The sequence below is a fragment of the Trichomycterus rosablanca genome, chromosome 12 (genome assembly GCF_030014385.1).
Source record: "Trichomycterus rosablanca isolate fTriRos1 chromosome 12, fTriRos1.hap1, whole genome shotgun sequence".
Classification (NCBI taxonomy): domain Eukaryota; kingdom Metazoa; phylum Chordata; class Actinopteri; order Siluriformes; family Trichomycteridae; genus Trichomycterus; species Trichomycterus rosablanca.
In genome coordinates this window covers 9,551,511-9,563,631 of record NC_085999.1, presented here as the reverse complement: position 1 = coordinate 9,563,631, position 12,121 = coordinate 9,551,511, and the positions used below count along the sequence as shown (strand labels likewise).

The window sequence follows — 12,121 nt, the reverse complement described above, 5'->3', positions numbered from 1 at the left end:
CTTTATGTAACCTCAGATAAATAATATTATAGTAACTGTTCCACAAACCTGAAACTTTAGACCCACACCAGTGATCTGCTCAGACTAAAACAATTAAATTAGTTTTTAATACAGTGAGACATAATTATATTATCAGTGAAACTGGAAGCCTTGGATTAACCTAAGATTAATTATATGTGGGCAACATTTCTGCAAACTAACATTTCAGTCACATGACAAAGATCTACCAAAATATCCTGCCATTGTGGTCCTGTCTGGTTTTCTGCTGGCATCTGAGGCCAGCACATTTTACCTGTTTTCAGGTGATAATGACCCATTTTCTGGATTGGGTCTACCACTCGTGTTTTGCTTTCCAGTTTCGAATTGTAGTTTTAGTTTTGTTAACTAGAATTATACTATATTATGTGATCACATGATGAGATCTATTATTTTTCTAAGAAAAAGAGATTATTTTATGGTGTATGTGTGTGCACAGTCTGGTGATGAGATTGTTTGCAAGGTGAATAAAGCGGAAGTCAAAACATTCACACAATATCACAGAATGTCACTTTCTTTAATAAATGAACCATTAAAGAATGCAGACACATAGCAGTGCAGACTGTGCGTTTACTTTATTTACAAGAAGACTAACAGCATAAAAACTTTTTATTTTTATGGGTCTGAATACTTTCTTACTTCATAGTTCATGTCTTGGCAGTTCAGAGCTGCTTTAAAGGCATATTTAGTGGGTGACACTATATATGCTGTGCAAAATATATATAAATCATTAATAAGTCATTGGTGTGTGTGTAAGGTATCTATTAAAGTCCATTGTGTATTTATATATATATATATATATATATATATATATATATAAATATACTGTATATACTGTATATTCACTTTTTTCTTTTCTTGACTTGCAGAGAACTACTCAGTTGGTGGTCCGGATGGAAAAACTGACTCAGTGGCCACGCTGCAGCCCCAGGGCTCTCATGCTTCCATCCAAAGCAGCTCCCCGGGACCCAAACGCTCAGGAAACACCTTAAAGAAGTGGCTTACAAGTCCAGTGCGCCGTCTTAGTCACGGCAGCAATGTCAAAAAACTACCCAGCAAGCAGAAACAGAAAAGAGACGGCCGAAAGAGTATCGACCTGGGACCACCCGATGACACTCTGGAGGAGGTAATATGGCTGATATGGCTGGAATGTTCTAGAGCTACATTACAGTGTGCTTTGTTTTCATCCTTTGTCAGAGAAGCCTTTTTAAAAAATTAGCTTACTTTTAAAAATCATGAACTTTTTTTTATCATGAAAATTTTTGTTATTCCGTGTAAAGTGTTTGTGATTAATATAAATTTCTTTTATATCAATATTTCAGTGTAAGGCTGACTCGAAAATGACTATTGTGAAATAAAAGTAGCATAGTCATGTGATTTTGTTATTGAAATGCTATTGAAATGCTTTACAGAGATATAGCACTACTGTATGAATATATCAGATGTCTGTATTAAAGAAAAAATTCACAACATTACTAGATACCCAGCTTAACCTCAGAGCAATTTCAAGCTGCCTCTTTCATTCAGTACTTGTTACGCAATCAACATTTCATGCAGAAAATCGCCGCCTTGTTCTATTTTACTGTGTGAGTGCATCTTTAAGAATCTGGTATGGCCGGAGCAGCAGACGCAGATAATGCTGTGCAGAAAGGACTAGCCAGGCTCTTTAGGTCTGTGTGATGTGCACAAAGAGGCTCTGTAGTGGTGGGCAGAAACTATGGACCCCACCACAATGACCCACATTAACTCTGACCCACTGTGCTACTGAGGGTCTGACAGCAGCATCAATGAAGGGGTGCACATTGTGGATTTCTGCTGGAATTTTAGAACAGGGAATCAAAGCATTGGTTCAAATGAGTGGCATTGAGTCCTGCAATAAACAGCTGGAGGATGTTTAATGATAGATACTCTACATGGTTGTGGACCATCAAATTGTTGGTAGTTTGATTAATTTCTCTGAAGAATGCTTTGTAATCCAGTTGTGGTAGTGTAGAGTGTTGCTGTTCAGAAAAGAAGGATATTCAGCCAGCACATTATCACTGGGATTCTTTGAGTCTTCGAGTCTCGGCTCGAAGACATAATTTTGCAGGCACTGACGAAATTGGCCACAAGTCTGCTGAGTGAGAAAATAACAGGCTAAAAAAAGTGGTGGGGACGCTGTATAAGGACCCTGGTTAGTACCCCGAGGCACCTGTACAGAAGTGGAGAAAGTGGATATCAGTGTGTGACTCTCCGTGTGTAAGACTGGTCTTATGCTCAAATCCATCAAAGTATGGGCGAATAAGAGAGGGACAGTGGACTGCGCATGCATCTGAGGGGGCGTGTATCAGGTAAATATACCCTCCTCTGTGGTTTTAACACATTTAAACCTTGTCTTACAGAGAGTAAAGAAAGATGGAACCCTTTCCAAATCATCAGGGATGCAGAGCGGTGGAGAGGAGGAACCAGAGGACGAGTCTCACACTCCACTCCCTCCACCCATGGAGATCATCAAAGACCCGTCCACTCAAGAAGAGAAGGTGGAGTGATACTGTATATGCTACCCAGTCTACAAATACACCCTTATTTTAGTCAACATTAGTCAAACTCTGAGGTGTTGATTTTGGAGCGAGGGCTCCTTATGTGCATGGCAGCCTCTAAGCCCATGACAATATAAAGCTTGTTTGACTGTGGATATTGTCACACATGCTCTGGCAGCTTGTAACTTCTTTGATGACATCTGACCATTTAGACGATTGTTCTGTTTTTTTTTTCTTCCTGACTGTGGTCACAGAGCATTGCTTCCTGTCAACTTTACTGAGTGCAGAAAGGTCACCAGCTGTCATCAATCATAAGCACCAAGACAGAATTGGTCATGGTACAAAATGACATTACTGAACTTTCTAACCAAGAAATAATCTGTTGCTGTATGTACATTTTGACCCAGAAAAAGGATGGTTACAGAAATCAGTATTTCCCTTTAACTGTATGTTAATTTTTTACTTTAATTGTATATACAATTGTATAAACCCTTGCAGCTCATTCAAAATGCAGCTGTCCGTCTGTTTTTAACCAACCTAAACACTGCCACATCACCCCACTGCTGCGTTCTCTTCACTGGCTTCCTGTAGCTGCACGCATTCAGTTTAAAACACTGATGCTCGCCTACAAAGCCAAAAATAGACCAGCCCCAAGCTACTTTCGAGGTCTAATCAAACCCCTCTCTGTATCACGCAACCTCCGAGCCACTGGTCTCGCCCGACTCGATCCTCCACCCAGGACTCAAGGAAGACAAGCATCAAGACTCTTCTCTGTACTTGAACCCAAGTGGTGGTACGAGCTTCCTCTGTCTGTCCGAACATCTGAGTCTCGCTGTTTTCAAAAGATGATAAAATATCACCTCTTTACTAAGCACTTAAGCTGACTTGGACTTACTTACTCACTTACTTACACTAACGCTTGGTTCTAACAGGGTTTCAGCAGATTTGTGTTCTTGGACTGTTGTCTACTAATTAAAGTAAGGTAATGTTCACTATGGAAGCAATTCTGTAAGCCGCTCTGAATAAGAGCATCTGCTAAATGCCGAAAATGTAAATGTAAAATACACAACAATTGTGAAATAACATTCCTTCATGTGACAGGTTGCAAACATCTATAATTTCTTTACTGAGTCACACATTCACGAGTGTAAATTTAGCATGTTAATTGTGGGTTAACTTTTAAGACACACACATGCACTTTAGTACAATGTTTTGCTTTCTATTGTTAAAAAGCTGTAAGAATACTCCCTTACGTTCCCTTGACCACAAAAACAAGAAATCTACTACAAAGTTCAGGCATTAATGCCTTTATAAGAGGGCATGAAGTTGTCATGTTTTCTTACCCTCAGTTTTGTGTTCTTATTTGTTCCACAATTCTATGATTAACCATTATCCTGTGCAGTAATGACCTAGCGCAGTACCTGTCGTCAGATTGTCAGAAATATTTCCAACAGTCAAACCTCTTAAAATAGAAGCAATACAATGTAGTTCTTTCTTACATTCAGTTTGTCGCCTTACAGAAAGAAGGTCCTGGGTTCGATCCCCAGGTCGGCTGGTCCGGGTCCTTTCTGTGTGGAGTTTGCATGTTCTCCCCGTGTCTGCGTGGGTTTCCTCCGGGTCATCATGAAAACACTGGGCGCAAGGCAGGAATACCCTGTATGGACATATCCCCTCTTCAGACATATCCAATCCTGTCTGTGTAGATGCTTGCCAAATGATAGCTGAGATTTAATCCCAGATCTCAACGGTGGTGGGCTAGCGTAACAGATTGCTACTATGGTGTATTATGTGCCTTAAATGAAGTGATCATGCAATGCAGAATGTAACATGCAAACCGAGGGTTGATTTACTGGACAGCTGACGAAAAAGACTGATGTGACATGACTGTGTAATTACAGTTCTGATGTTAAAAAATCTTATTGTATTATATGACGCTGAGAACACAGTATGTCATAAAGACTTGGACATGATCTTTTTAATAATCTCATATAGCTTGACAGGTAACAGTCTTATAAATAAGGCCCTACCTAATTCACGGCTGTGAAAATTGAGCCACAAACCGTAAAATAAGCCGTTTCCCATGTAAAATGCAATTTGCAGTGAAACTTTAAGGTTTGTGTTTAGTGGTTTAACATTTTTTTAAATCATGTAGCGTTCAAGTGCCTCACGTTTACTAGTTAATTTGCACTATGAGAAAGTCCAAACAATCCTTCGGCAATTCGGTTAGCAATCGGTTAGTCAAAATGTCCAGACGTGAAAGTCTAAAGCAGCTAAAAACACGACTCTGGTAACCGACTTTGGAAAAATCCCAACCAATACTGCCGTTAAATGTGACCCTTTTCTTCAAAATCTGTGAAATCTGTGATTAAAAAAAAAAAAAAAAAAAAAAAAAAAAAAAAGGTCAGTGAAATTCAGCACATTTTCTCGTGAATTTAGTAGGGCCCTACTTATAAGACCAGCTAAATCACACAGGTTAAACATGGCTTCACTTGAGCAACCAGGTTTCCCAATTCCCGTTCTACCCTCTTTTGGTCTTTTGGGTCTCAGTGCTTGGTTACTAACAGCTTGTCTCTGCTGATCTTCCTCTTTCCTTTTCTTATGCTGCTTTGCTCTGTCACTGGTACCTTGCAGTCCTCTGCGCTGTTTGCTGCACGACAGGGTTCCACCGAGGTTCCCAGTGCCGCAGAGCTTGTCAGTGCTATAGAGAAACTGGTCAAAACTAAAATGGTAAGTGTGGGGTGTGTACACTTCATATTAGCATGCACTCCTGTAAAGCTTTCTGTTCATTTACCTCTGCTGGTTTCATTCTGTCCTCTTCCTTGTGTGCTTCCTCATGCATTTCAGCTTGTGTTTGTGGTGTGTACTTTACATGTGTCCATATAAACAAATTTATGTTCAGGAAAATAGTGACTAAGGGTTATATCCTGTCATTGCTTGCTAGGAATTATGTGGTTATGATGACTTTATCTGCATGATTTTTACTACACTTAACATCTACACTTGACAATGTACAAGAAACATATTAGTTTCTAATTGACCAACAGGATTTAATTTATTTCTTTGATCAGCAACCTCGAAAAATATTATCATATTGTAGTGTTGGTAAAGTCAAGGATGAGACATTAAGAAACATTTAGCGCAAGGGGCTAGGGTAACCAAAATCGCTATTACACATCAAAGCAGTAGATTATCACAAGTACATAAAAACACAAAACAAAATACACATAACATAAATAACACACAGTCACTTACAGAACTTAGGTTATTTACATTTTTAGTTACTAATTTAGCTGGCGTTGCACTTTTTGGGAATACCGTGCCCACCAGCTGTGCAGATGTACACAGCGGCGCATCCTGGGTAGCAAGATGGTGCCTCTGTTTACATCAGTACCTCTAGCATGTAGCCCCCTGCCACACAATGTTTAAATCAACGTTCTTAAAATATAATATGTAAGCATGTAGGACAGTAATCACCTTTGCTGTTGTACCACTGAATCTTTCATCTCAAAGACCTCTGATACCAGCCACTGTCTCTTTCGAATCCCAGCTCTGCCATGCAGCCACTGTTGGGCCCTTAACCCTGTCTGCTCCAGGGGCACCGTACAAACGCTGACCCTACACTCTGACCCCACCTTCCAAATGAGCTGTGATACGCGAAGAAAGAATTCAAACTCTTATGTCACTGGGCAGATCAACATTCCTAAAGGAATGTAAACCCATGATCTTTCACAATCTTATGATTGGTCAGTGTCAGTCTAATAAATAGGGAGGGACGAAATTTGATCCCTTTCTCAACAGGTCAAAAATGTTTCTGCTGCACTTCTCCGTAGCCAAATATCCAACATTTTATTACATTAGTTTTAATGTAATTAAAACTAGGCACCAGTGTTATGAGTGGATTTTAAATATCTGATTTTGTTTCTGTGCTGTTGTTATAGACTCTTGATGGAGAAACATACCCGAGTTTTAACTCCATGAGCCCAGTCGAGCAGAGCCCGGCTCAGCCCAGGAACCCGGAGCTAGAGCAGAAAGCCAAAGCACTACGTGGACGCATGTAAGACGTGTTGATTTCTACACTCTTTAATTATATGAATTATTATTTTCCAATCATAGATAATCTGTGGAACTTTCAGCACCCTTACATGAATCTCTTTATGTCTCAGGTTTGTCCTAAACGAGCTAATACAAACTGAGAAGGATTATGTGAAAGATTTAGGAACTGTAGTAGAGGTAAGAATTCTACCTGCTCACACCTAAATGATAAAATCACTAGTTTATAATGCAACTTATCCACTGGATGATTACATATAATACATACGACCGACCTGGTTTGAATATCTGTGTATTTTAATCATGTAATCAAGTCAGATCATCATTTTCTTAGAATTAATGCTTTTACAATGAAATAACAATCAGTAAAAGGTCATTTAACGATTTACTAGAACCGATAAACAAGTTTTTATTTGTAATAAAATACATACGTCTGGCACTTTTGTTTTATGTTCATATATTCAATAGTAGTTAATCTGTCAGCAAAACCCCAATGTTTATTTGCTGTATAGGGTTTCAAGAAGAAAATAGAAGAGAAGGGAATCCCTGAAGATATGAAAGGAAAAGACAAAATTGTTTTTGGAAACATTCACCAAATCTATGACTGGCACAAAGAGTAAGTCTGCTAAGCTTGTGTTCCCAGCCTCTCGAAACTGCAATCTTATTTTTAGTTAGTCTATTACAAAGCCAATGACATTTACTCATATTTACTTTTATTTCTGCAGTTTTTTTGTGGGAGAAATGGAAAAATGTCTGGAAGATCATGAAAAAGTGCCTGAGCTGTTCATCAAACATGTATGTAAAGATGAGAAAGCACTGGATTGTGATTTTATTGTGTTTATTTTGGGAAGTGACAAAATAATTTTGGCTTTGTGTTTGTACACAGGAACGAAGGCTGCACATGTATGTTGTTTACTGCCAGAACAAACCTAAGTCAGAATACATAGTGGCTGAATACGACTCGTATTTTGAGGTATTTGTGGTATTTTCTGTAACTGATCATTTAAAGTAAAATAAAATGACAATATAGCACTCGAGCTCTTGTTTGAATCTCAGTTTGAATCTCGGCTCTGCTATCAGTCGGTCAGGTGCTTACACAGACACAGTTGTCTGTGTCTCTGTAAGGGGCGGGACAATGGTGGAGCTGGGTTTCCTCATAACTGCCACAGTTGTTGCTTCTGGTGGCTGATGGATGGCGTAGGCACAATGAGATGAGGGATAATAGAGATTAGTGCTCTACTCTCTGTGCTCAAAACAGATACCCATATGAACACACACATGTTGAAAAGGTGCAGCTGAAACTGCATCGACTTTCCGGTGATGGTAGTAACTCTCCTTGGTCAGTGGAGATCTGCAGCAGTGGGAGCGAATCACAGATCGAGTGATTGGATACAATTGAGGAAAAATTGGGGGGGAAATGCATAAATAAATAAAAAAATAAAATAAAATGACAATATTCATTTTTTTCAACTACTGCCCTGCTTTCTAACTTGACATTTTCTTGCTTTTCATTATCAGGCAATTCAGCAGGAATTAAATTCCAGGCTGAGTATCAGTGATTATCTTATCAAGCCCATTCAGCGAATTACAAAATATCAGCTTCTGTTAAAGGTAAATCATCCCATTCACTTAAGTAATATTGGTTCTGTAATATGTGTAGTGTCTGATCATTTTGACTTATTTAAACTGTCTTCTTATGTTTAAGGACTTTCTGAAGTACAGTCACAAGGCAGGGCTGGACTGTCAGAATATTGAGGTAAAACATTGTTATTAGTTAATAAGCTCAGTGCATTTTTAATATTCTTTGAGACTATTCTAAAATTCAGGGGCAATGTAAGAAAGGCATTTTTACTTCTGTCTCGTTTGAAGTGAGAGATCAGGAAAGTGTTTAGTAATCAGAAAGTGATCCACTACTTTAGGAGATCACTGAGCTATACAGGAGTTAAATATTATAATCGTGGCTTTGTAGTTTATTACAGAATTTAAGTTAGTCAGTGTAAACTGGCTAAGACTGAAGCCATTTGTTCATAATTTCCAGTGTTATGAATCAGCTAGGGTTAAGAGACAGCTAGCATAGGCGCCCAGGTGCCGAACACCAGTGCCGAGATTCTGAACTCCTCGGTTCGAAACTCAGCGTTGGCACTGGTGTAAACTGGCTAAGACTGGGGCCATTTGTTCACAATTCCTAGTGTTATGAATCAGCCAGGGTTAAGAGACAGCTAGCATAAGCGCCCAGGTGGCGCAGCAGGATATTCCAGTAGCACACCAGTGTCAAGATTCTCAACTCCTCAGTTCGAAACTCGTGTTGCCACCGGTTGGCTGGGTGCCATCTAGCGGGCATAATTGGCAATGCCTGCGGCAGATACATTTCTGCTGGGGCGGGATGACCGGACTATGTGGGTGGGGTCTTAGCAGATAGAGAGGCAACCCACAAAAAGGGTTGTGCTAAGGGCTGCACGCAAGTCGGAGCAGGCGTGAGCAGCAATATACCCACCTCGACTGCAATCAGGGATCCCCAGCAGCGAAAGACAAATTGACTACACTAAATTGGGAGAAAATGGAAGAAAATGTATAAATGCATGTTGCAACATCTCAGTTTCGAGATTGTTGTTCATTGGAAAGTGTTAACAGTGTTGGCACAGTTTATCCAGCGTTCACCTATTTGTTAATCCTCCTTTACAGAAAGCTGTTGATCTGATGTCCCAGGTCCCTAAACTCTGCAATGACATGATGAACCTTGGCAGATTACAAGGATACGAGGTACACCGCCCACACAAAGCATCTCCTGCCGGACAGGTTTCAGAACAAAAAATGTCATCTAATAACTTGTTCTGCTAGACCTGTAGCCGGCCTGGTATCACTTTCGTCTTGGCTGTCGTATGTTACAATATTTCCATTTTATTAAGAATGTGAGTAAAGGTCAGGGTCTGTGTCTCTCATCTCATGGAATTATGTGCTGAGCTGGTTTCGGCTGCTTCGTCTGTATCATGTTTATCAGCTGTGAAACACAGAAAGGTCACGCGCTGCTCTGTTTCAGCTATGAAAAGCAATGATAAGAGAGAGCATTTTATCCATAACTTTCATAATTAAGAGGGAAATATATCGCATAGTAACCTTTAACCCCCTGACAGCTGGTTTGATCAGCTGTATAACAGTGACAGGAGAAAGAAAAAGACAGTTTTTAAGCAAATAAGAGCATGAGTGAGACAGGATATGTTTATGTAGCAGTGTTGACACACTTGCCTTGTAATATTCACTTGTCGACAGACAGGCTCACTTGTATTTAAGTGTGAAACGTTTATAAATGGACTATAATCTATATAATAACACCATAAAAGGTGTAAAATGGGTAGGGTAGCAAAACTGTCACATTAATAAATATACCAAAAGCAACAAAAAGATTTAACCTCATGTAATAACAAACAGTATGCACGTATGACCGTTTGTGCTATTTCACAAAAACCTATAGTATAGCAGCAGGACATCACCACATCTGTCTGTGTCTCCAGTCAAAGTCCTGCATTACATCACAACAGAAGGAATAACTTATAAATGCACATACTATCATATAATCATGACACAGAAACACTGTAGTGTTCATAAAAATGCATATATAAATGTTAAGATTGTAAGGGTGTGCATATTCCACCAGATAACTGATACTTACTGATTCTCACCACTTATAAGCAGTGTCATTTCAATTAATTAATTTATTGGCAGTCTAGGCTGTCAGATAAATTTTTTCGTAATTATTACAAGTCATTTCAAGGGCCCTATGGGTTCCTTTTTTAATATTTTTAGAATTATTTGCAGTAGACAACTGGGCTACTTACACCGATGAGGCATAACATTATGACGACCTACCTAATATTGTGTTCGTCCCCCTTTTACTGCCAAAACAGCCCTGCGACATTGATGCACTGTGTATTCTGACACCTTTCTATCAGAACCAGTATTAACTTGGATGTGACCACACGGGCCAGCCTACACTCACCACGTGCATCAGTGATGAGCCTTGGCCGCCCATGACCCTGTCGCCGGTTTACCACTGTTCCTTCCTTGGACCACTTTTGATAGATACTGAACAGAGACTGGGAACACCCCACAAGAGCTGCAGTTTTGAAGATGCTCTGACCCAGTCATCTAGCCATTACAATTTGGCCTTTGTCAAACTCTTCTAACACATCAACTTTGAGGATAAAATGTTCGCTTGCTGCCTAATATATCCCACCCACTAACAGGTGCCGTGATGAAGAGATAATCAGTGCTATTCACTTTACCTGTCAGTGGTCATAATGTTTTGCCTCATCGATGTATAAAGCATACATAAATCACCTGATTTAAAGCCTAGTCATATGGTTTGAAGGAAATAAACATAGGGCTTTACCAATGTGTTACACATGCAATGATCATTTTTGTTATTAGTTATTGTCACTACTGTAATCCACAACCTTTCACATGTCTGTGCTCAGGTTCCTTTTTAAACATTCATGTTGATACCTAAATGATTCCTCACTGCACACGTGCTTTTATTAAAGTGGTCTCTCTAAGGTCTCTCTAAGGTTCTTGTTCCACGTTCTAAATATAACACATAAATCCCATCTCTGTATATAAATAAAAACTCATTTACATTGCATGCCTGTGTGGTATTGTTGTTTTTTTTTCAGGGCAAGCTGACAAGTCAAGGAAAACTTTTACAACAGGAGACATTCTTTGTAACAGAGCAAGACACGGGGGTTTTGTCTCGCAGCAAGGAGCGCAGAGTCTTCCTCTTTGAGCAGATTGTCATTTTTAGTGAACTTCTACGCAAGGGTTCCTCCACCCCTGGCTACCAGTTCAAAAAGAGCATCAAGGTAATTAGTTACTCTTTTAAAACCATTGTTGTTGGCAAAAGGCTTTTCTAAGTGACTGAAAGATAGCTGGTATACTGTAAAATATTCTTGTTTTACCAGGAAAATGCTGGAACAACTTGGGAAATGCATTAAATTTAAGAAACGTTCTCTTGAACATTTATCAATGACAAAAGAACAAGGAAAGGACTTACTTGGCTCTTCAACCTAATTGTATTTTGTAAACATAGACTCATTTTGAATGCCTTGAAACACACTCAAAACTTAACCTGAAGGCATCGCATAAGAAAACATTACGCTACTGTGATACTGTGATAAATATTGCCACTATTGGTACTTGAAACAAGTGGCCATTGTATCAAGAAATGTAAAACTCCATTAGGTGGGCAGACTGGTGGCTAAGTGGGTAGCACTGTCGTCTCACAGCAAGAAGGTCCTGGGTTTGAACCCCATCTGGAGCAGTCCGTGTCCTTTCTGTGTGGAGTTTACATGGGTTTCCTCCGTGTCTGCATGGGTTTCCTCCAGGCGCTCTGGTTTCTTCCCACAGTCCAAGTAAATTGGATATGACTGTGTTTGACATTAAACTTGTGAATTGATGAATCTTGTGTAATTAGTGACTTGTTTTGTCATGAATGTAAAACATAACATTAAAATCTTAATAAATAA

The 12,121-nt window shown here is 39.4% G+C and overlaps 1 protein-coding gene across 2 annotated transcripts in view; it reads left to right on the top strand.

Annotated features, from left to right (window-relative positions):
- kalrna (kalirin RhoGEF kinase a) overlaps positions 1-12,121 on the top strand; it is a 192,004-nt gene that overhangs the window by 163,089 nt on the left and 16,794 nt on the right. For both annotated transcript variants that reach the window (XM_063006545.1, XM_063006544.1), the window contains exons 35-46: positions 906-1,162; positions 2,418-2,555; positions 5,187-5,282; positions 6,494-6,609; positions 6,719-6,785; positions 7,118-7,221; positions 7,331-7,400; positions 7,492-7,578; positions 8,124-8,216; positions 8,311-8,361; positions 9,288-9,365; positions 11,273-11,458. In XM_063006545.1, coding sequence (XP_062862615.1) covers positions 906-1,162; positions 2,418-2,555; positions 5,187-5,282; positions 6,494-6,609; positions 6,719-6,785; positions 7,118-7,221; positions 7,331-7,400; positions 7,492-7,578; positions 8,124-8,216; positions 8,311-8,361; positions 9,288-9,365; positions 11,273-11,458 — 1,343 coding nt within the window. The remainder of the gene's footprint in view (positions 1-905; positions 1,163-2,417; positions 2,556-5,186; positions 5,283-6,493; positions 6,610-6,718; positions 6,786-7,117; positions 7,222-7,330; positions 7,401-7,491; positions 7,579-8,123; positions 8,217-8,310; positions 8,362-9,287; positions 9,366-11,272; positions 11,459-12,121) is intronic.